The sequence below is a fragment of the Urtica dioica genome, chromosome 12 (assembly GCF_054948205.1).
Source record: "Urtica dioica subsp. dioica isolate 48M chromosome 12, U.dioica_male_clone48M_v1_H2, whole genome shotgun sequence".
Taxonomy (NCBI): Eukaryota; Viridiplantae; Streptophyta; class Magnoliopsida; order Rosales; family Urticaceae; genus Urtica; species Urtica dioica.
Window position 1 is genome coordinate 20,736,049 of NC_142767.1, and position 24,727 is coordinate 20,760,775.

General features: G+C 35.6%; 3 protein-coding genes and 1 long non-coding RNA gene across 5 annotated transcripts; 2 read left to right on the plus strand and 2 right to left on the minus strand.

Moving 5' to 3' along the window:
• The first annotated feature begins 317 nt into the window (after window positions 1-317).
• Window positions 318-6,150, plus strand: LOC149380183 (dentin sialophosphoprotein-like protein). Of its 2 annotated transcripts, XM_089602425.1 has the most exons (6): window positions 318-891; window positions 1,045-1,934; window positions 2,096-2,158; window positions 2,240-2,563; window positions 2,662-4,367; window positions 4,458-6,150. In XM_089602425.1, the coding sequence occupies exons 4-6, from the start codon at window positions 2,369-2,371 to the stop codon at window positions 5,749-5,751; spliced, it is 3,195 nt and encodes a 1,064-aa protein (XP_089458551.1). In that variant the 5' UTR covers window positions 318-891; window positions 1,045-1,934; window positions 2,096-2,158; window positions 2,240-2,368; the 3' UTR covers window positions 5,752-6,150. The 2 variants fall into 2 exon arrangements, with proteins under 2 accessions (XP_089458551.1, XP_089458550.1); XM_089602424.1 differs by lacking the exon at window positions 1,045-1,934.
• A 528-nt stretch (window positions 6,151-6,678) lies between these two features.
• LOC149380184 (ferric reduction oxidase 4-like) lies at window positions 6,679-12,114 on the minus strand. The gene is made up of 8 exons (XM_089602505.1): window positions 11,661-12,114; window positions 11,439-11,541; window positions 11,154-11,327; window positions 10,818-11,052; window positions 9,599-9,926; window positions 8,519-8,765; window positions 7,691-8,418; window positions 6,679-7,038 (listed from the first exon to the last, which is right to left on the minus strand). Exons 1-8 carry the CDS (start codon window positions 11,815-11,817, stop codon window positions 6,899-6,901), a joined length of 2,112 nt encoding a protein of 703 aa, XP_089458631.1. The 5' UTR covers window positions 11,818-12,114; the 3' UTR covers window positions 6,679-6,898.
• LOC149380185 (uncharacterized) lies at window positions 10,932-11,608 on the plus strand. The gene is made up of 2 exons (XR_016294091.1): window positions 10,932-11,054; window positions 11,124-11,608. It is a non-coding gene; the product is annotated as an uncharacterized LOC149380185 (long non-coding RNA).
• A 3,519-nt stretch (window positions 12,115-15,633) lies between the features above and the next one.
• On the minus strand, window positions 15,634-19,908 carry LOC149380186 (ferric reduction oxidase 4-like). The gene is made up of 7 exons (XM_089602504.1): window positions 19,605-19,908; window positions 19,200-19,506; window positions 18,873-19,107; window positions 18,058-18,385; window positions 17,358-17,601; window positions 16,549-17,258; window positions 15,634-16,113 (listed from the first exon to the last, which is right to left on the minus strand). The coding sequence occupies exons 1-7, from the start codon at window positions 19,762-19,764 to the stop codon at window positions 15,974-15,976; spliced, it is 2,124 nt and encodes a 707-aa protein (XP_089458630.1). The 5' UTR covers window positions 19,765-19,908; the 3' UTR covers window positions 15,634-15,973.
• Between the last annotated feature and the right edge of the window lie 4,819 nt (window positions 19,909-24,727).

A 24,727-nucleotide genomic window follows, 5' to 3' on the forward strand; every position in this document is an offset into this window, starting at 1 on the left:
GAGATCATAAAAACATACAAATATAAGTTATTGCATTGCGAAATTCGGTTTAAATATTAACAAATAAATAGTTTGCACAGCGAAATGTATAATTAATGTCAAAACTCCTATGTTTAATGTCAAAAACTCCTATGTTTAGCCATAATTCCCAAAGTCAATATTACACACCTTTATATTTGTGTGTAATTTTTGGTATTTTTTTTGGGGAGAAATTGATTGGTCACTATACAACCATTGACTCTGCAAAGCAGCCAAATCGAGGCTTCAAGATTCGTTTCCCAAACTCCTCTCCAATCTTGTTTCCTTTCCCTATCTCTATTTTTTTTTTGGAGGAAATCCCTATCTCTATTTATCAGATCAGAAAACCAAAGAAAAAAAAATTAGATGGAAGGAAAATTGTTTAAAAGGGTATAATCGGAAATTGAAACATATTGAAGGGCAGTGTAGGTAAAACTCGGACAATAAATACGTGGTGATAGATCTCCATTTATTTTCGTCCAAACAGGAAGAAGAAGAAGAAGAAGAAGAAGAAAGAAAGAAAACGAAGACGAGAAGGTTGGCGATGAAAGCAGAAGAAAGAAACGAAAATTAAAACAGAGGAAAATCTCGAAGCGATAACTTATCGAGAAATCTGAAGGTTCATATCCGACGATCAAGATCTCGCCGTGATTCAATCGTCTCTGTTTATATTTCTTTTGAAGCCGACACAAACCAGGAACGAAGAAGTTGAAGAAGATTCGAAACGCGTCTCGTCCTCGTCGATTCACCGTTGATTTGTCTGTATTTATGGCTCTTCGTTGCGTTTCTTGAGACGTCGTGGATTTCGCTCGGTCATTTGTGGCGGCGATAGGTGTTTGTTGGGAGAGGAGGAAGAAATAACGAAACGAACAGGTATTGATGAAAAAAAAACCCTAAAAGCCTTATGATGAAGTTTCTATGAAAGAAATATTTTGTGGTTGTTTTTCTTCTTCCGTCGAGTTTGTGAATCGCCTTCTTCGTAACCAAGGGTTTTCGATCTCAAATCCATCGATGTCCTTTTCGTAGCTTTCTTACGAGTCTCTAAATCGCTCGGTCTCGGGGAAAGACGCCATGCCTCGTTGAGTTCGAGATCTGTGAGGCTCTAGTCTTCAAGCCCGCCGAACACGAGCGAGGGTTGACGCTGGTCGTCTAGATTTGTGAAAAGAAAACCTTAGGGTTTGGTAGCGACGACATGGAGGGTTGTTTTTTGCTCGATTGATCGAGCCGATTCTAGGGCAAAGATTTTGCTATATTTCTCTCTGCTCAGAAGCCCTACCAAGTCTGTCCTTCAGAGATGTTCCATCATTCTTGATTTTTCTGGTGATTTCTCCTGGCTCGCCTTTCTCTCGAGGAGTTGAGTGAATAGCTGGGGCTTCTTTTGAATCTGATGATTGTTCGTGATTTTGATCCTAAATGATTGGATCTGCAAGTCACGGGCAGTTATTTTCTTGTTCTTGGAAATTTGAATCTCTTAGCTTTTTTGCTCATGTGCTTGGATATAAGTTTGGATTATGTGAAGATTCTTACATTTATTCGGAGGATCTATTAGCTTCATTGATTGCTTCTACCTCAAACAAGAAGGCACTTTTCCGAGGATTCTGTGGAAGTTATAGCTCTAATCGTTGATTCTGTCTATATTTGTCGATTATCTTCGCAGGGTTTAAAAAGTGTAACGGCGTTAATGTTCAATAGAAGAGATTTCACTGAATTTCTCTTGGGATTTTACACGCCGTTCGTATTTAGATTACCATGTCTAATGTGCCTCTCTTTAGTTAGCAAAATCAATTTATTTTTCCATATTTTGTGTTGAAAAATGAGATCTTGGACCTGTAAGGTAACAACCCCGTTGTGGCATAATGTCACTTTGGGAAATAAGTGCGGAAAATTTTGCAGGCGACCGAAAAGTCTGCCTCAAGGTAATAAGCCTGTGGAGGCATATGCTGGTAGTCTTGTTGTCGACTTTGAGCTTTGAAATCATGTTCCTTATGGCAGAATTAGCCCGAATTGTTGTTTGTTGTGTTTCTGTTTTGTTTATAGTATCCTGATCATTTTTTGTTTCATTTTTTTGCAATTGCAGGCGGGTCGCGTGGGTTCAATTTCCTGTTGAATATTTTGAACGAGGATAGGAACCACGGCAATAGTAAGTTCATATATTTATCAACAAACTGAAATTGGTAGTGAAATATGTAATCTAAACTTATCATCCTCATTTGATGTGCAGACTTGTTGCTCTTCTGTTCATACCAAAAACGCCACGCTGGGGGCGAGTAGAACGGTAGCAAAAACGGCGTCCTGCAAGACTATCCGTGGAAGAGATCCAGTTGATGGGATAGGATCAATACCTAGAAGCATGATCAGTACAAAAGGATTAGAGCTTACCAACTTCATTAACCCAGACTTGACATGGAAAACTGTCTCGAAGGGCTACCGAAGTGCAACCAGGAGGTCGAGGAAACAACTTGACAGAAGCCCCAAATCTGATGCAGATCTGCCTGATAAGGGCACCGAAAGCCCCTCCGAAATAACAGTGTCTGAATCTGAGAAGGTTGATATTTTTTTGCATATTTTATTTGAAACTAAATGTACTGTGTTATGTCTCTCTTCTTGTTTTTTTTTTACTGATGATTTGCATCTCTTTTGTAGCTTGGAGTAGCAGTCCTTGGACAGCGATTCAGTGATAAAATCGAGCATGTACCGATAAAGAAGAGGAGATTTACGGTCCGATCATCGTCCCCACCTCGTTACATTTCTCCACTAAAGAAAGACCGTAAACAGTTTTTGAGCGAAGACAACAAATCTTGTCAGAAATCTGTTCCCAAGAAAGTGGATGGATCTACTAGAAGGAGGAAGGCAAATCAGATTTGTGTCGAGGAGGATTTCTCTGGTATTGAAATACTGGCCGCTGCTGCTTGCAATGACGACATGGGCGATGATACAAATTGTAAGGAAAGCCTTGTGGAAAAGTCTTCCCAGGTTGATATGGAGAAATCAATTACGGGTTTGCCTCTTGAAGAGTCTATTTTGTTGAAGGAAACAACTCATTCCGATCGAACGGATTCTGCACTTGATGGGAAAGAAAAGGCTCTCCTGGACAATGCAGATGCAAATCATAAAGGCGCCGAAGATGGTCAAAGGGATGCAGGAGATGAGAAAACAGTCGAAAATTCTGTTTCTTCCCGAGATGTTAGATTACACTGGGATTTAAATCTTGAAATGGAGGCTTGGGAAACTCCGCGCGATACAGATTCTCGCACAGAGATGCAAGAAGTCAAGGAGGATACGAAGCTGGAGGGCTCAGAAGCTTGTGAGTTGAAGGAGTCTAGAGAAATTGCAGATGATATTGTTGCTCCAGTGCAATCTGTCATCAATCAAGCGGTGTCAAGAGGGGAATTAAGCTCTTCTATGGATAAAAGTGAAGAGAAATGCAGTCTTCCTACAGATAATGCGGTAAAATATGCGCCAAAGAACAGCTCACCCTGTTTGTCATCTGAAAATGTTGAAGCTTCTATGTTGTTCGAGGGAACTCCGAAAGCATTGTTCCTTCTTCTCGCTGAGAAGAAGGTGGAAGAGGATGGTGATGCTGTTGGTGTACAATTGAGCAATGATGTAAATAAAGTTGATGGAGGGGCTGCTTGTAAGGTGGAGAAAATTTTGGAGCTACCTCGAGAAATGACAATTTCACACGAAAGTCATCCGGCGATATCAGTTAACAAAGCCACAGAGGAAGTGGGCGTTACCGAGGAGCGTGAAGACGTGCTGCAAAAGTCTGCATTAAGCCAGAACTCTAGCGTCGAAAAGGGAAGCAGCAAGAACTTGGAAACAGGATACGATTCTCAGTACGAGGACGGAGAGCTACGAGAGTGCGATGCTCCTCCGCCGTATTGGGAAGAGGTCGACTACGAGGAGTGCATTGATTACGGGTCCGACACATGCGACGATGCCACCGCCGCTGCCTCCTACTCGACGTCGAATAAGCCTGGCGTGCAAGTTGAGTGCAGCGAGGAAGAGTTTCGTGTGAGAGAGAGGAGTGTCGATGTGCACCAGATCGAGAGGGTGTTCGGATCCGGATTCGACGGCATTTGCGAGCACGGTGATGCTTTGAGACAAAAGCCGGTGGGCTCGAAGATGAAAGGAGTGTCTGGATCGGAAGCATTGTCGAGAGGCTCTGAAATATCTCCGAGCAGAATGGCAGAAGAAGTGCTACCCGGAGATGGATGCGTGATTGTGAAACACACAAACAGCTTGGATAGTTTTGATGGGAAGGATTCACTTGCCAAAGTGGCGTCTCCAGAGGACTTCCCGGGCATTGTTGGCTTGGGTCTGAATGATTCGGCCTTTGTACAGAGCAGGTAAACTTTGTTGTTTTATTATCATTGATTATTATTTTCATATTGAGTTTACCGGTTCCTCAAGCTTCAATTATTTATGTGCTGCATCAGGTCTAGCAATTTGGATTTCTGTTCAGTATCGGAAGAGGCTCGCGCCAATCATTCCGTGGGAAAGGAGAGAGCCGATTTGCAGATCCATCCGAAAAACCCTGCCGGTCCCGGCCCCGCCAATCCTTCGGTGAACTATTGGGACTCGAGGCGCAGAGAATCATCTCCCAATTTCCGTGGTCCCTTTGGCCCCGATCGTTCCAGGCCTAGGGAGAGCTGCGGTGGATATGCAATGCATTCAGAAGGAGGAGTCGGAGGAGCTGATAGTTACGGCCACGGAAGGCAAACGATGAACTCCTTCTCAAATGGATCGTACCGTTACCCTGTTAGAAGAAGATCGCCAGTGAATCGAGACCGGGGAATGTTGCCCATGAGAGACGAAAGTCCCGACAGAAGAAGATTCAGAAGATATCCGCAAGGAGGGGGTCGGGGATTCAGGGACTACAATAATAATAATAACAACATCAATCAGCAGAGGCCATTGCCTCCTCCGACGAACGACTCCGACGAGTATTCGAGCCGCATTGTCAGAAGAGATCAGAACTCGCCCGGTCCGGGTCCGAATCGAGGGCCGGTTTATTTCAGACGACCCTTCAAGAGATCACAGTCCAGGTCGAGAAGCCGGTCTCCCGGGGGATGGATATCATCTCGGGATCAGCATCGTAACAGCAGGTCTCCCGATTACAGGTTTGAGCCCAGAATGCAGAGGATGAGAATGCCGTTTCAGAAGCAGAATTTTGGCCCGAAATACGAAACCGGGTTTGTATCTCCGCAGAGACGTCGCTTTTCCCCGCAGCACATGAACAACAGCAACAATAATAACAACTCGAGATGGTTCGACGATCAGAACGGCGGTGGGGGCGGTTTCAGGGGAAGAAGAGCTCCGGCGAGGACGTTCCAGACGGGTCAGAGGTTCGACTCGTCCGTTGGCTCGTCTCGACGGATGAACTCTGACGACTACTACGAGCCGGCGATGCGTCCGGCGAGATTCTCCGGCGAGAGGGGGAGAGGCCGCGGCGGTGGCGGAGGCCACCGGAGATACGACAGCAGTGACGATGATCGAAGACGACCGGATAATAACAGTGGAGGAGGAAGGTATGATATGTATCAGCGAGTGAAGCGGTGCGATACGGAAAGTGGGTTGCGGCGGAATCGTTTCGACGAGGAAGATAGTAGTTTTGCGTCACGAAACAGCAATAACTTCAACGATAGCGACAATAATAATAATAGCGGGGGCGAGAGACGGCCGAGGAATGTTTTCATGGGCGCCGAGCTAGTGAAGAGGAAGCCAAATTGAACAACAAATTACAGTTATGCTGATCTTCAACTTTAGTGAGGTTGGTTAGGTGCTTTTTAGTTGTAGAGGGAGTTTCCTTTTTTGCCTTTTCTGGCATTGGATTCTCTGTCTCTTTCTTTTCATTTATTTTCTCAGCTAGTTAGGAGTTTTTATTTGACTATTTTCATTTTATTTTAATTTTACCTTTTTATCAGCTCTCTTCTCACTTATGATAGTCCCTTCCTTGGCATATGTTTTTGGGGTAGGCCTAGTTTGGCTTTTGGTTAATGCTAAATGCTTTTTTCTACAACCCCTCCTTTTTTTTATCATAGGAGTATTTTTTTTCTTCCTTCTGGGCAGATATGTTACCTCATCTTGGCTTTATAAAAAGTTTATACAGATTAGGCGAAAATGCCATCCTCTTTCCGTGTTTATCCTATCTATGTCTGGTCCAATATTAAAAAAAAAAAAATTGTATGAATTTTGTTGATGGTAACATTGCAAAAGCAAAGAGTTTGGGCGGCATCAAGGAATGGAATAACACACGAATATCATAAAGCTTCTATCTCAATGCTACTTGTTGAACACACTGCTACTCGAAACCAGGACTAGGGAATTTAAAATTGAGCAGATTTTGGTTTTTATAGGCTTTTTCACTTGAGCATCTGAAATTCTGATCACTTGGATAAGTTGCAGCATTATTTCTTCTTGCCCCCAATCCTAGCTATGTACTAAATTATAAATTGGGATAGACTCGAAATCTTATCGTCAATATAAGTGTGACATAAGATTGGACCTCTACAAGTTAAGTTGATTAGCATGGTTTCTACATTACTCTTTTTTTTTTTTTTTTTTTTTTTTTTTTTTTATATTTTTATTTTTATCGAAATGGTGTCTACATTACTTGCACTGGCAATTTGGATTAAGCAACTTGCAACAACTTGAACATTAATTAATTGCATGTATTTGAATATTTACATACTAACACATTAATGTATAGACATTTGTTTGGCCTCCTGGTTCAATTCCATGACCTTATAATACGGCTGAATAGTGTTCACATCGACGATGTGTTCTAACAAATTACATGCACGATTACTTGACCGGAACACAAAATATACAACATTAGGAGGTATTAAATATATATGCAACAAAATGTTCATATTTTTCACCAATTAAAACTGATAGACTCAAAATGGAGATTATCCGCCAAACCGGAGGCACAAATCCTGGCGACCTCGTGGCGCATCTTCCTCGGCCCACACACCAAAACTCCCACGTCCGAAGCTTTTGAATCGAACAAAATACCTGAAGTTCACTCACAGTGAGTCCAATGATTAAAATATTGATACCGAAATTTTTGATTTTACTAATATGTCGATTACCAATTGGTATATCGATTGGTATCCTATAAAAATATCTATACCGATTACAGATGATACCGATGGTATATCGCTTACCAACGGGTTTACTGATTAATGTTCTATAAAAAAAATTATTACTTATATAATCATTACATGTAAAATATATAAGTTGTAAAATACGTGTATATATACATATATTATATATTCATTACATATATATACATGTAAAACGAAACCTGAATATGTACGCATATAAGCCTTATGTACATGCGATCGATGTTGCACTTGCTTTGTTTGCTTACTTGCATCTATACTCGTGTAAAGTATTAAATTGCAATAAAAAGGAAAAATAAAAAATTAAAAGTAATCGTGTGTTGGTGTTGCTTACTTGCTAGACTAGCCAAAGAAAAATAATTGTCCCACAATTGTGGAACAAAAAAAATTTTGAAGAAAAAAAATTATATATAAGCCAAGCGAAGTTCAGCGTAAACAATAAGCTTCGGCTGGGCCACATGGTAACATAAGCTAATTTTTTTTTTTTTTTTTTGACAATTAACAAAAATTGATTATTGAGTTAATGAAGTTGAAGCACTCACTTTTGAGATCAGGCCTCGCACCAAAATGCACTTTCATGGCTTGAGCCAGTGATTGACACGGAAGGCTTTCGAGCTCGATGTTTTGACCCTCTGTGTACGACCACGATGCCGGTGACATCATCACCGTCGGAGTCGCCATTTCCACGTTATTAATTTGGCTTTGGTCTTCCATTGAATTCCTTCTCTTGCACACCACAAAAGCCACACTAGAAGCTAGGCAAATACTTGCACATATCAAAAACATGTCCCAAAGACACCTATAGGAGAAGTGGTAATATTGGCCAGCTATCTGGTCAAACGGGTAAATATAGTAACGTGTCACAAGCCCCAAAACGACAAGGAACAACGCAAACGACGAGGCGATGATCGCACCCAGCCACAACCAGTTGTTTGGGCCTAAGGTTGCCGAGACTGGAGAGTCAAGTGGGTTGGGCCTAAAGAATTTTGTTTGGACGGGCTTTTGGGCTTCAGTATTGGGCTTTTCTTGTTCTTGGGTCACGTAGGCTGAGATTCGGAGGTCAATTTGGGAAATCTGTTCCGAGTTTGAGCCTGAGATCGGAAGCAAGAGGTCCAACGTGGTGAGCTCGGACGAGGTCTTGAACGCGCAAACGAGATGAATCTTAGGCACGTGACTTTTGGGGCACGTGCTTTCGAACAGAATCTCTCTGATTATGGAAATAAAAGGAGCGATTCCACTCCCACCACTCACCATTATTAGTGACTCGTGACTGCGCAACATGATTATTTAAACAAAACACAATAGTTAAATAAATAAAATATATATAGTTATTAATTACTATATTGATGTGCGACAAGAAGAGTTTTGACCTTAGGAAGGAAAATGAGGATGGGCCATATGGTCCCTCAACTGAAACCTGAAGATTATTATTTTCATGTGAAGAAGTGGAAAGCGTTTCGTAAAGCTTTTGAGACCAACTTCCTTCACTTTTGATAAGAATGCTTAGCTTATCTGATTCCATGCTAGAGCTTGAGATCACTGTGAATGGGTGCCATTGCAACTTTGATACCATAGGCACGTTTATGAACATTATGCTTGTGGGATTATACAACAACCCTACGCGCGACAAAATTAACAACAAAATAAAAACCCACAAATGTTAATATTCACGAATAATAATACGTGGTGCCTAACTAATAATTATATTTTTGGGTTGCAATTAGAGAAATAACTCATCATTCCGAAGCTAATTAAATTAAGCGAACAATTAACTTAATTAATAATTTTGGTATGGTGGACTATTTTCTTAATAAAATAAAATTTGAGTTATTTTTTAAAAGGAGGGTGGACTATTAAGCTACTCGCTTAATTGCTCCATTTTAAAAAGCATTAAATATTTTATTAAAAACATAAATCTGGAAAAACTATGTTAAAAAAGGGACATTTATTTATTTACTTTAGTAGTATATTTTATAAACTACTAATGAATCATATCACTAAAGTACACATAAGTATAAGCTTGAAACATCAAAATTTTCATTGTAAATTTGAACGAATTTTAAGAGAGGTTAGAAATATCTAAAATAACAAAAAAATCATGGGTGAATGCAATAATTAAAAAAAGGGTTTAATAGTCAAGACACTAGTACTTGATAAATTTGGTCATCGGCAAGGACGGAGCTATTTTGGGCTTAGGAGGGTCAAATGCTCTCTTGAGCTTTTGAAAATTGCAATTATTACCCTAACTTTTTTTTTTTTATAAAGTTTTATAATTGTAATCTAAATTTATATGCCCTCCTGCTATAGGAATTCCTAGCTTTGCCATTGGTCATCGGTGCCAAAAATTCTTCCACTTATTATGCTATGCAATGTAAATATATAACTGTACTCTTTAACTATTAATCACGTATAGTTCACGTATAGTTAAGATAATATATTAGTTTGCTTACTTGCGCTCTTGGAAAAATTGAGCTCAACAACATTGCACGGCAAAATGCGAGCGGAGAGCAATCTAGCTCGGTTGCGCGATTGTAAGAACCTCAAGTATCGATCAATAAGGAAGAGGAATATTCCGGGGAGAATCATGCAGAAATAGGCGGCTCCGACGTGGAGTACGTAGAAGATGACATATACGATGTAGAGGTAGTGAGTGTAGAAGAACAACTCGAACATCTTTCTTCGGACCCTATTCAGGCTTGTCACCCACATTACTAAGGCTAACACCATTGCTATTTCTCCAGCTACATTTGATACATATGTTCTGCTCCATTCCAATAGCTGCATTATTTTATTTCGTTTTATTACAATGTTATATATCTGTTATCATGTAATGCACTATGTTTTTCTACCAATGAATTTCATGATTTATGCAAGATTTCGTCCTCACTTTCCTTTTAGGTTTTTTCAGTTCATAAACTAGTTTTGGAGCAAAAAGGTCTGCAAACTATTAATCTTTAGCATTTTAATACTATTAATCAAACCAAACTACGTTTTTTTTTTTATTATGAAATTGATCACCTAAAAGGCTTAAAATATATTTAAAAACTCAAGTAACTTGTTAATTTTATAAAAAAAAAAAACTAGATAAATTATATAGTTACTTTAAAACACTAAATAAAAAGAGAAATATTTTTTTGTATGTACGTTTAAAGTAATATTTTGTTATATAGATACTTTTTAGAATTATAAAAAAAAGTTATTTCTAATTTTTAAATATGTACTAAGTCGTCTAGGTATTGAATTTTTTAAAAAATTAATCTAAAAAAAGTTCAAAACAAATTAAAGGATTTAAATTTTATTATTTTTTTTAATACCACTGGCATAATAATTTAAAGACTTTTTAAAACTCTTCACTATTGGTATTTTATTTCCGGAATTGAGAATTAAGGATGTAGACATATATGTGTGCACAAATTCACATCCACATAAGATGTTATCCAGCACTAACCAATTACTATTAGGCTACGAACAAAAGAGTGAAAATAAATAGACAAAGCACATGCATATACAGCACATATCATTCTATCGATAATCATGACCCAAACCACCACACACAAAGCGATAAAGATAAAGATAAAAAAGGTTGAAAATTATTGGACTTATTAGCAAAGCTAAATAATTGCAAGCGTTGAAATGTAAGAACTATATTGGGAAATTGTAGTTACGTACCAGAACAGCTTGATGAGTCATAACCCAGTAAATAATGAACCCTACGGTATGAAACAGAAAAAGAATCATCGAGATATGGCCAAGCCAAATGTGGTACTTTATGCTTGACTCCGATGTCAATCCAAATAATGCCAAAATTGAAGAGCCTCTTGTGACCGGAAAGAACAGAAACGCCCAAGCTATGTTCCCAATATAACCCACCCTCAGCGATATGCTTCTGAACCTCGCTTGCCACCTGTAAGTTCACGTAATATATTTATATAACTAAATATCCTATCAATAATAACTGGATCTATATCTATATAGAGAGACCCAGATGTGTTTGTGTGTCCATGCATTTCCACTCCTTCGTCTATGTAGAGAGTGAGATTGGTGTAGCTGATATAGAGGTAATTGACCAGAGACCAGACCATGAGAGCCACAAACATGGCTGTGAAGCAAAACTCCACGGTCGTGACGATCCCAAGCGGCGCTTTCACAAACATCGGTCGTCTCAGCGAAGCGAAGCGGCTATTAATTATGAGAATACACAAACAAATAATGATGATTTATTGCCTTTATTTAATTTGTGTATGGTCAATAATGAGAGGTGATTAGTATTATTAGCTTGGTTGAATGAACCTTTTTGATGAGATTGATTTGTTCCTGGTCTGAAGATGGAGGTACAAACAGCTCAAACATGCTATGAGCATGATAGGGAATGAGAATAGGAGAAGATTTGTCCCTGCAAATTAAAAAGCCAACAAGTATCTGTAACTAACAATATATATATATATATATATATACATATATATATATATATTTATAAAAAAAAAAAAACAATGTGTATATGTTAGCCTCAACCTTGTTCTCTGAAGTATGTTGAGTCGAGCTTGGTGTCTAGTTTAGAACCCATCATATGGTTTTGATATGCTTTGGTTGGTATGAGTATCCAAACGATCAGCCAACCAAAGAACACCAAAAGCAAAATCATCTTTAGGGCAACTCTGTACTTCATCATCTTCTTCTTCTTTTAATCTGTTATAGTTCTGAAATACTGTAGACTGTTATATCAATTTATGAAGACTGAAGGTATATATATATACAAATACATAACGAGCATGATTCATGCTCATGAACAGATAGAAACGGATGATTTAATTTGGTAGTGTTTATTGGAAGGCCAATAGTAAGAAGGTCAGAACACTTTGATAAAGACATTGTATTTTCTATATTGTAATATATGGAAAAAAAAGTCGGCTGTCTCAGATACCAGTTTCTAAGATCAAGATGTAATAATGGATGTTTATATTGCCATAATTACTAATCAAACAAGATTATGTTATTATATTAAAGGCTATAACTGTATAATTCCGATTTGTTGTGTCTAGAACTTTGATGGGGATCATCCATGATATCATTGACTAAATAAATTATTAATTGACTTATGTTGCAAACGGTTTTTAAAAACATGAACTAATAAAAGGAAACCATCAACTAGGTTAAAATATATGCAGCAAAAATTTTAAAAATATATAATAAGTTTATTATAAATAATTAGGTAACTAAGCCACTATAGGCTATTTGCTGTTTAGCGACCTTTAGTAAATTTTAGATAAATAACCATATAAATGACTTGACATCATGTGGAATTTTTTTTTTGTTTTCTTAGATTGTCCTTCCTTCAAATTTCGATTCTGAAATGAATTCTAAAATGTTTATGCGTTTGTGTGATACTAAGTATCATGGGGTTCCATCTCAAAATCAATTGATAATGAGAAGAATAACTCATGACCTTTATAAGCTTTTATTAGTTCTCATTCACTTTCAACGTGAGATTCTTAATACGCCACCTCAAGGTGGCGACTCTTTACATTCGCTAAAAAATGGGAACTAATAGGCTAAACGCTTGTTGTTTTTAAAATCAATAAAAAAAATCTTTACGGTAACGCCACGTTCCCGTACTCTTTAGAAATTCTTTGTTTTTTTATATATTAAATCGTTTTAGATCCTATCAACGATCTTTCGGCGATACTCCAGCCTGGCGTCTCGCGAAAGGGATCGACTTCGCAACGTCGGCGGAAAAATGGCCCTGCAAATATTGCTCATTTGCAATAAAAAAAATAGTATTTCGTAAATAGTCTTCAGATTCAAATATTGATTGCAAAAATGTATGTAAAATACAAGTTAATAATTGTAAATAGTTGGTAATGTGCAATAATAAAAATCAATAACTATAAATAGACATTTATATGCAATATATAAAATCTTCAAATTGTCTCAAAATGTTCCAAAATCGTTTTGAAAAATTATTTGAAAAATCAAATGACCTTAAATAAACATAATAACTGAATAATCAACTGATTTCTAAAATTATGGAAGGAAAGGTCAACAAACAATGTAAAAGCTGATAACGTGTGCGGTGAACTTTGTTTCTTTATTTATCACAATTACAAATAATATTTAGATTAAAGTTTATTTAATTTTAAATTTGGTGATTTTTTGGCAAAGATTTTGGTAGTATATTTCAGTCAATTTACTAAATATTTGATCATGAATATTTTATCAAAACTTACTAAATGTTGATTAAATGGCAAACTAAAAATAAGTCTATATATCTAATGGACCATTTTATTTTATTCTAAAACTACCTCATTCTAAATCCTTATTTTAAGCCTCCGTCGAAGTCATTCTCAAACTCGTTAGTGACGAAAGAGGAGAAATAATGTTCGCAAAAAGCAAAGTAACGTTTAGCTTTATGTAGTAAGTATAAAAAGTATAATTTCAAAGGTATTTGTGTCCAAATATTGGGCTTGTAAGCTATTCCAAGATTTTAAACGTAAGGTATATTTCTGGTGTTCTGAGTCCAATTCAAGATATATTAATGTGATGTAATTTTTATAAATTTAAGTGAGAGTGCTCATATAGATTAAATAAAAAGACAACTATATACATTATTATGATTTATTAATACTTTGTTGAAAATATATAAGATCAGCAAAGCTTTAAATTTTTTATTTTATGATAATCAAATTGCAATTTTTAAACTCAAACATAGATACAGATATACTGTAGTTACCTGGAAATGGTATGTAATAAAAAGGAGCTCATGTGCTTATAAACTTTGCTAAGCATTTTCCTCTTTACGATGTGAGATCTTTGAAATGCCCCCTCAAGAGTCAAGATAATAGGTTTTTGGATTATTTTTATTGAGTTGGATTTTATGATTGCCACAACAGTTTGAGCTTGTTCCACTCTTGATACCAAATATTAAGTATCACTGAATTCCAGAACCAATTCTTGATGAGATGAATAATCTATGATTTTATAATGATTTACAAGGCTGTTCATCTCTCTCATGAGATCCTTACAAAAAAGAATATACATAAATACAAGAAACAATAAATTACTTCCTTAATCCTAGGCGCTAACGACAAACCCTAACCTTAAGATTATAATGGGATATCTGTTTTCTGAAAACTCGATCGCATCTGGATTGATTAATATATTTTTCGCATATCATTTGTGCATATAAATTTTTGTTTTCATTGAAATTCTCCCTTTTTTACGTAGACTTATTAATTAAAAGTTAATTCAACGTAAAGAAAATTTTAATGTCTTTCGCCAAATTAAAACGTACGTAATGATTAATTACTTAAATAAAATGCTATATATTACTATATGAATATTGTAATTATTATTCATCATGCATCTTTTCAAAAGAGCGAATATTAGATTATACCATTAACAGAATAGACATGCGATTTAATGTTAATATGCACCACTTGCACCACTAGGCCAGTGACACCTGAGTTTATATACATACAGCATTTTTAGATTATTTGAGGTTCTCTATATTGTACTAAAGATAGTACACATGCAAAATTTCGCAATAAACGTAGTACATTAGTACTACAAATATCAATAAAAGTATATTTTATGCCTCCTAAATTCACTTAATAGTCTACTATGTTAGCTGGCTACAGCGTAGCTATATTATGTTTCTTAATTTTTTTGTTGTTGCTTTAAATCATTTTAAAAAAAAACTTTGACAAAAGATGATTGGTTATTATAGATACGTCATAATTACCGATTACGTAGGAAAATAAAAATGACGCTTAAATCTTTTAGTTCTTAGATGGAATAACAAAAAATAAAGTGACTAATAATCTTGATAGTACAAAAAGCTAATTTCATATTTTATCCACTTTGTACTACATTCTCCAAGAAGAAAAAGAATAAATAAATAATTATTCAGAAAAAACTTCTTACATCAGCTAGCAATAACTAATTATAATAAGGTCGAAAGTCATCGTCAGTTTTTTTTTTTTTGGATCGAAGAAAGTCATCGTCCGTTACCTTGCTTATACATTCAATGTTACAAACTTACAATACATCTTTAGATAAATTTTTAATATTAGGAACCATCATTGATACATTAGAATTCATATAGCTTCTGTTAAACTGTCAAAATAACTAAGAAGCCATTAAAAAATATGTCATAAGCGAATGCCTCTTTCCGTGAAATATATCTCGGACGGAATTTAGGAAAACTGATACATACATAAGCTAATATTTGAAACTTGTAGGACTAATTTTATTTTTAGTGTGCCACAAATAATAACCTGAAACATTCAGGGACTACTGGTGCAAAAGAAGCCACAACTAAAAATAGGGAGAGAGTGCTTGAGAATTCTTGTTTTAATTGGATCTCAAACTTTAATTAATTTCATTTACATTACCTTATATCTATAGTCAAATATTTTACTTTGTGAAAAGTGCAATGAGTGTGATCTATCTTCCATATATGTCATAAAAATAATTATTTACTTCACTCTCCTTTGCGCTTTGTCTGTCTCCTTACTGAGTCTTTGATAATTGATATAGACAAGGAGATATAACTTCACAGTATTGCTGTTATGATACAGATACAACTTGACCATATTATTCTGTTAAAAGCAAAAAAAAAAAAAAAAAAAAAAAAAAAAAACAAACAAACAAAAAACAAAAAACAAAACAAAACAAAAAACAAAAGCAAACACTCACACAATTCGACCTTGTAGAAATTAATAGTACGCATTTTATGAAAATTAATAAGAGATATCAATTCCCACAAATAGCACTACTACATTCTACAGTGTATAGTTCATACTTCACGTTATTACAGAAACATATGGTCACCAATTAAAACTAATGGACTCAAAGTGCAAATTATCAGCCAAACCGGAGGCGCAAATTCTCGCAACCTCGTGTCTCATCTTTCCGGGCCCGCACACCAAAACTCCCACGTCAGAAGCTTTCGACTCGAACAATATACCTGTACGCAAAGAAATACTCAGTCTTGTTAAGAATCTCACATTGAAAAAATAATTATTATCATCCAAAAATAAAATATAAGTTGAATTGTTCTTTTTTAAAATTTAAAATAGTGAACTTAAAAATAGGGCTTTTTAGATATATAGTCATATAAAAATTCAAATTTTCTCGTACAATCAATTTTTTGTAAATTTTAAGTAAATAGCTACGAAATTTTATTAACAAAATAAAAAACGTTAATAATTGTAAATAATCGTTAGTAATTGTAACTAAACTATCAGACTCCAATGGCATAAATGAAATGCTAAAAAAAAGTCTAAATATTGCGATATCACTATAATAACTATTTATTTAAATTTGATATAAAATAAACTATTTAACAAATCTCTAAATTTTGTTGGCTTAGTTACTTTAATAATAAGATATAGGAGATTACTTTTGAGATCGGGCCTTGCACCAAAATGCACTTTAACTGCTTGAGCCAGTGACTGACTGGGAAGGCTCTCGAGCTCCATATCCGATGACATCGTCATCGTCGTAGCCGGAGATTCCATTTCGAAGCTATTGATTTGGTTCTTATTGCCTTCTATTGTGTTTCTTCTCTTGCTCAGAAGAAACGCCACGCTGGAAACTAGGCAAATGCATGCACACACCAAGAACATGTCCCAAAGGATTCTGAATGAGTAGTGGTAGGGTTGACCGTTTTTCTGGTCAAATGGGTAAATGTAGTAACGTGTCACAAGCCCCAAAACGACAAGGAACAATGCAAACGACGAGGCAATGATCGCACCCAGCCACAGCCAGTTGTTTGTGCCTAAGGTTGCCGAGATCGGAGAGTCAAGTGGGTTGGGCCTAAAGAATATTGTCTGTACGGGCTTTTGGGCTTCGGTATTGGGATTTTCTTGTTCTTGAGTCACGTAGGCTGAGATTTGGAGGTCAATTTTGGAAATCTGTTCGGAGTTTGAGCCTGAGATCGGAAGCAAGAGGTCCAACGTGGTGAGCTCGGCCGAGGTCTTGAAAGCGCAAACGAGATGAATCTTAGGCACGTGACTTTTGGGGCACGTGCTTTCGAATAGAATCTCTCTGATTATGGAAATAAATGGCGCGATTCCACTCCCACCACTCACCATGATCAGGGACTCGTGACTGCATTGAGAGTTTTAGAAAAAAGACAAATTTTTAATCGTCAATATGAAGACAGAAATCAGTCACACGTCAAAATTAGGGTTAAAAGAGTAAATTAACCTTAGGAATGAGAAAGAAGATGGTCCATATGGTCCTTCCACGGAAACTCGTAAATTGTCTTGTGAGGAAGAGGACGAGAGATGCTTGTAAAGCTTTTGGGACCAACTTCCTTCGGTTTTCACGATTACGCTGAGTTTGTCTGATTCCATACTAGAGCTTGAAATCACTGTGAATGGGTGCCATTGCAACTTTGATATTATAGGCACGTTTAAGAACATTATGCTCGTCGGATTATACAACAACCCTGCAATTAATTCGTAACATATATATTAATAGAAATTAAACATACAAAAGTACCATTGTTTATGAATCTAAAAAAAAAAAAAAAAACTAACTCACCCTTTCTTCTTCTATGCGTCATAATTTACACATTTAAAAAAAAATTTTAAACAAAACACATAAAAATGATCATAAAAATAATGATGACGTATCATAATTTAATCCGAATGACGTAAAATAAGATAGAAAATGAACATAGGATCCTAATTGATTGGCCGGATAATCATTGTGGGATCCACATTTGATAAGTAATAATGATATGAAAGTTCAATAAAAAAAAAAACATGTGCCATGAAAATGTAAAGTTTATGTTGTATTTATCTTGTTCTCCAACGACACATTATTTAATATATAATATTTTTCTTTGATTAAAAATACACAATGACATGCCAAAATTTTATTACTACTGGCTAGGGCTAACCTTGGGTCTTGGAGAAGTTGAGCTCAGCCACGCCCCCGGGAAGAAGGCGAACGGATAGTAACCTAGCTCGGTCACGCGATTGCAAGAACCTCAAGTAGCGATCGATGAGGAAGAGGAATATTCCGGGGAATATCATGCACATGTAGGCGACTCCGACGTGCAATGCGTAAAAGATTATGTAGACCGTGTAGAGGTAATGAGTGTAGAAGAAGAGCTCGAACATTTTTCGCCTAACCCTATTGAGGCTAGTCACCCATATCACTAGAGCTATCACTATTGCTATCTCTCCTGCCACGTTTGACACATATGTGCTGCTCCATTCTAGCATCTGTACAATTTTTTTGTAATTCCATGCCCAACAAAATGATTAATTAGTGAATTAATTTTCTCTAATTTAATTATATAAGTTGTAATTTTTTTAAACTGGAATAATTGAGTTAGTTCATCATTTCACCAAACATATAGAGATTTATAAACAATAAATGGGAACTATTAAAAAGATTGGAATATTATTAATCACATTTTTATATCACTCTTTTGATCTATATAATTCCGTGTGAAGCCAAACAAGAGGAAAAAAAAGATTCCATTAGGAAGCTAGAAAGCAAGAAAAAGAAGATAAAAAGGCATGTGAAGACAATATGGTCAAAATAATTCGTACATGCATTAAGAAAATATCTTTCCATATCAAAGAACCATAGCCACAAAAAAATAAAGCCATCAAACTTTGTTTTGTATAGTCGAAAAAGACGGACTGTGCAATTAGACAAGAGATCAGACAAGAGCGTCTGTAAATAATTGAAAATTCATGTTACCTCAGCCACTTGATTGGTCATTGCCCAGTAGACGATAAACCCTAGTGTGTGGAAGCCAAATAGAACCATTGACAGATGTCCAAGCCAAATGTGGTACTTTATACTCGACTCCGATGTGAGACCCACAAGAGGCAAAATCGATGACCCTCTCGTCACCGGAAAGAAGAGAAACGCCCAGCACGTGTTTCCGATGTAGCCCAGCCTCAGAGACACGCTTCTGAACTTTCTTTGCCATCTGCAATATAATGATATATATTATACACATATGCATGTATATATATATAATCCTTATGTATTTATAGATAAGAGGTGTGTATGGTAACGTACGTTTTCTCTCCGGGCCTTCCATGCATGTTGGTGTGAAGATGGGTAAAGCTAACGTACAAGTAATTGTAGAGAGACCAAACTAAAAGAGCGACGAACATGAGTGTGAAGCAAAGCTCTACGGTCGTGACTATCCCCAGAGGCGCTCTAACCATCAATGGCCGTCTCATCGATGCGAATCTCCTCTCAGTACTAGTCACCGCTACGACGCTGCTTGAGGGCTTTGGTTTCTTGGTCTGAAGATGGAGATAAACACAGCTCAGAGAAGCTATAAACATGATTGGGAATGTGAAGAGGAGAAGATTTTTTCCTGTGCAACAAAAAAGACAATTCCAATAATCAGAGTGTGTACACATATATACACAGTAATAATACTATATCAAGGCATGAATGGAGAGATATAGAAACCTTGTTCTCTGAAGTATTTTGAGTCGAGCTCGGTGTTGAGTTTGGGAGTCCATTCGTATTTGTAACGGTTTGTTGGCAATAAAACCCAAACCATTAGCCACCCAACAAACACTAAAAGGAAGCTCAGCTTCATGGCTGATTTGTAGCTGCTCATCATCATTGATATCTTTGTAGTATTTATGTTGTGAGATATATCAGAACAAATTTATACACATATATATAGATAGATAGTTTAGTGTGTCTATGTTGTGCTTGTGTAGATGTCAGCGAGAGCGAGCATGATTCACGCTCATGGACATCGTACATAAGCATATGTTTGGGTACTGTGTCTTGTTAGTCAATTACAATAAAGTCAAAAGCCTTGAAAGAGACAATAGATTCTGTTGATACCGATGAATAATAAGAGCTAGTTAGACACGTAATTTTATAATAAGTTTCCATCTTATAATTAAGGGAAATTATTATAAATTCTTATGGATTTCTCGTTTATTTTTTTTATATGAGATTACTAACATGTCCCTTCAAAAAATTGGTTTTTTGTGCTCATTCATCCAGGGTGCTTATGATAAGATGTGTGAATAGTATGAGAGTTTTATCTCAAAGCCGATTGATAATGAGAGTAGTAATTTATTAAAATTACAAATTCTTGTTCACTTTCAGTTAATGATAGAATTCATGACATTCTAGCAAGTTAATGACGCAATCTTATAGAACTTGTACTCGAAATCAAATAAGAAAGAAGAATTAATAGAGCAAAAGAAAATCTGTACTCCTGAAAGAGAACCACCTTGCCTTTTGAGATGACCGGTATATATATGACCTATTACCTCAGTCCCTCCTTTTATTACAGCTGACCCTAGAAGAAACTCTAGCTGACGTCATACAGTGTAAAGGATGGTAATATACTCTGTTAACAAGCCCACACTAGTATCAATCAGGATCCACTAGAATTAAAAAAAAAAAGAAAAAAGAAAAAAAAAAAAAAAAGAAAAAAAGAAGAAGATAAAAACAGATAATAAGCTATGCAATAGTGAACTATATTCCTTATAATTTTTAACCCGGCTCTTATCACAATCTTATTGGTGGTGAAAATCATCACATGCTTCTAAATTCAGGTGGGACGATCGACTAGATTATTGAGATTCATAATGTCGTCTTGTATATGATCTTGTGTAGTACGGCCATATATGTAATGATGAATTGTCTAAATCGGAAATTGTAAGCATTTAACTTCTACATTATTAGCACACTATATATCTGATAAGAAAATATTAAATTGGTGATAGTTGATCTTAGGTATTGTTTGAAATATAAATTCACTAATGTATAAAATTCTCATACAAAAGGTATTTACAATATAAATTATAATTAATTATATATCAATATTGCCAACTTGGCCCAAATTATAGACATAATATGCTAGTTACATATGAGAATCGTAATAATAACGACATTGACAACCAATGCTCTCTCTCTCTCTCTCTCTCTCTCTCTCTCTCTCTCTCTCTCTCTCTCTCTCTATATATATATATATATATATATATATATATATATGTGTGTGTGTGTGTGTGTGTGTGTTGTTAAATCCTCGAATGGAGTCATTAAACATCATAGATGTATAATATAGCTAGAATAACTCGGGGAAAGGCACTATCTTTTAAAGGTACATAGTTGCTTGTAATGATAAGGTTTGACATTTTGTTGCCCTAGTCGTCTTTCATCATTTAGCTCGTTGACCTTACCCTTTTACCTTGGTACATTACATCCCAATTATATTTATATATATATATATATATATATATATATATATATATATATATATATATATATATATATATATATATATATATATATATACTCAGGGACGAAGCCAGGATTTCTATTTAGGGAGGCTAATTTGTAAAAAAAAAAATAGGAGGGGCTAATTTGTAAATTTTAAAGATAAAAAATTATAAAAAAAATGAAAAGTGGGTAAAAAATACAAAAAAAAAAAAAAAAAAAAATTGAGGGGGGCTAAAGCCCCCCTCAATTAAAGCTGGCTTCGTGTTCACTCTTTTTCAAAGTGAAGGACACAATATGTATCTATGTATGGTAAAAGTTAAGCATATAGCTAGAAGAAAATCGAGGTGTGTTGTCAGAAATAAGTGTGTTTCGATGTCCAATATCTTCGTTGCCACAGCGACATCGATAAATCAAGCGTAATATTATTTACCATGGAATAACTTGTTTTTCTTTTCGTTTTGCTAAACCATGAAATAGCTTATGTTGATTATATGGATTTATACTCCATCAAAGAGACAATGATAAATGGAATAAAAAAAAGAAGATTATAAATGTAAAGAACAAAATAGACTTTTGTAAACAATATCATTTGATCTACTTGCGTGATAATTAAGGATCAATTAAATTGCTACAAGGGGCATGTACCATGGACTAATTTAATATCTCAAGCTGACTATGGTTTATAATAAACGATGCTTCAAAGTACAATTGTAAAAGTCCATGGTCATTCAAATGTACTAGAGATAGTACAGTTCGAGATACATCACACATTAGGATATTAATGTAGATGCTAAAGATTTTTTTTTTTTTTTTTTTTTTTGTAAAATATGATGCATAACTACATGAAATTTGATTTCCGCTTAACAATCTCGAACAGAAATTTGATAAAAATAATTTGTTATACAACTGTATACTTTGAAGGGCCATAAAAACATAATTTTTTTTAATTAATTTAGTCTTTATAGGTATTTTAGTCCATCGAGTCATATGTTTCCATATTTTGACAATATTGAGTAAAAAAAACCCCAATTTAATGACTTATGAGTCATTTTTTTCAAATTTCATATGCTAACGAATGCATATATAAGGATTATAAAATGTGACAAGTAACACATGAAATTGTACGGTCTTATTTTCAATATTTGACGAAATAAAATTCATATATACCAGTCATATTTTACCAGATTTCTTACGCTAAGCTATGTACAACTTTAATATATTCGATGTATATGTACGATCACCTTTTTTTCATAATAGCATAAAAATAAAAGTATACATATTCTATGTATATGTCTCTAGCCAAATAAATTAAGACAAATGCATATATAAATTAAATTCAATACTTTATATTATATTATTATTACATGAAGATTTTAATTATTATTCATCGTAGACTTTTTCAAGACATCAAATTGAATTATTAAAAATAAAAAAAATATCGAATTGAAAAGAAAAAAACTCGCTCATTTTATAAAGCATTACTAATTATATTCCTTAATGAGAAGATTTGAAGAGTTTGTTATAACTCGCCAATTCATTAGATTCATTTAAGTTTTTAACCAAAGTTTCATTTTATTAAGAAAATAGTCCATCATGCTGAAATAAATTAATTAACTGTTTAAATCAATTTAATTTATTTCGGTTCGAGTTATTTTCCTAAGTAAATTAAATTAACTTATTTTGATTTAGTAGATTACTTTCATAATAAAATAAATCTTAGCTATTTTTTAAAATTCCGGTGGTTTATTGGACTACGGTTCGAGGCAATGCAAAAATAATAACCGTAAAAAAAAAAAAAAAAACAACCAAACTTTGATTATACTCAACGAGTAGCACTGAGATAATAGACATACGAGTTCAAGTTAATTAGAAAACAATATACCATTAACAATTTGCTCCACTTGCACGTTCCTTCAAAAACTAAAATTGTACACTAGGCTCATGACATTTGAGACGTTTTTCGTACATGGACTTTTTTATTTTATTTTTCAAGGTTCCTTAATATTGTACTAGATATCGTATCGGACCAAATTTGATAATAATGTATGATGTACATTTAACTAGGATTAGTACTTCACAGCATAACTAGAAACACTAACAATCGTTGGGTAGATGTCGGGGCTTAAAACCAAGACCTTTGGAAATAATTTAAGGTCCTGACTATTAGACCCACCCTCTTAGATACGTAGTACATTAGAACTACACATAGATAATAAAACTTGATGTTGTCGCTCGTTTTTAGATAATGATTTACAAATGCGAACGGTTCGATTCAAAATCGGACCAAGTGACCGCATTCGAGCCTAGGTGTCTTGAACTCGGTATCCCGATTTCACTTTCAACGATGAAGTGTCCTTCATTCGAGATGGCCTGAAAAAAAAAAATGTTCAAAAGGACACAGATACGTTGTCTCGGTTTACCTCTTCAACGCTCAACATTAGTAGGATTGAGATAGATAATTGAGAATTTATAGTGTTTTGAGTGAGTATAAATTTTAAGGCCTTTTAGTGAAACCGACATGCCCACTGATTTTAGTAGCATTTTTTGTACACGAAAAGTCATTGCCCGAGTTTCGGGTCAAACTGAATATTTATAGGCCTCGGGATTCGTAAAGTAAGGGTTGCGCTGATTCTCCACCATAATTGACCTGTGTCCGATGCTCGAGGCCCTGCAAGCTAATGGACGAGGGTCGAAGACTTGGGTCCATTGAGGTTGGAGTCGAGCTCGTTTTTATTCCCATCTCTTCATGGGCTTTTTGGGCCTTCTTTATAGATTCTTAGCAGCAGGCCTAGGGATAACATTTATGTCCGGCGAAAATAGCTTTACAACAATTTGATAGCCACCGACGCGCATTTACCAAAACACCCCCATTGCCACTAAAATAATGCAAAGCCCAACGCGAATTACCCTTTTTACCCTCGACACCACGTAGTATTTTTATTTTTTTTGAGAAACGTGGGCGGCACCACGACGAACTTATCATTAATCAACCCTCACATATGGCGGAGGAATACCGTGGTTACAAAGCATAAGATTGGTCTCTAAGAACATCTCGCAGTGCGCAAGGAGGGACAACCCCCTCCCAACGAACATCCGAGTCAAAACTAAGAGAAAACTGAGCAAGAATATGCGCCACGGTATTACAAGATCTAGGAAGGAAATTAATCTCAAAACCAGAGAAGAAGGGAAGGAGAACCTTGATGTCGTGCAAAATGACGCCGAGTACCGTAGCCGGGACCATGTCGCTTTTAATCGCACGCACAACTTCAAGACAATCCGACTCAAGCACCACCCGGTTGAATCCATGGAAGATAGCCAGGGATAAGCCTCTTAGGATAGCC

Coding starts and splice junctions, on each gene's coding strand:
- LOC149380184 (XM_089602505.1), bottom strand. CDS start 11,817: ATGATGAAGTACAGAGTTGCCCTAAAGATGATTTTGCTTTTGGTGTTC. Junction 11,053..11,153: donor ATAGACGAAGGAGTGGAAAT/GCATGGACACAC, acceptor GTGAACTTACAG/GTGGCAAGCGAGGTTCAGAA. Junction 8,766..9,598: donor CAATTTTTCCAAGAGCGCAA/GTAAGCAAACTA, acceptor TGTCGCGCGTAG/GGTTGTTGTATAATCCCACA.
- LOC149380183 (XM_089602425.1), top strand. CDS start 2,369: ATGATCAGTACAAAAGGATTAGAGCTTACCAACTTCATTAACCCAGAC. Junction 2,564..2,661: donor CAGTGTCTGAATCTGAGAAG/GTTGATATTTTT, acceptor TCTCTTTTGTAG/CTTGGAGTAGCAGTCCTTGG. Junction 4,368..4,457: donor TCGGCCTTTGTACAGAGCAG/GTAAACTTTGTT, acceptor GTGCTGCATCAG/GTCTAGCAATTTGGATTTCT.
- LOC149380186 (XM_089602504.1), bottom strand. CDS start 19,764: ATGATGATGAGCAGCTACAAATCAGCCATGAAGCTGAGCTTCCTTTTA. Junction 19,108..19,199: donor GGAAGGCCCGGAGAGAAAAC/GTACGTTACCAT, acceptor ATTATATTGCAG/ATGGCAAAGAAAGTTCAGAA. Junction 18,386..18,872: donor TGACCAATCAAGTGGCTGAG/GTAACATGAATT, acceptor AAAATTGTACAG/ATGCTAGAATGGAGCAGCAC.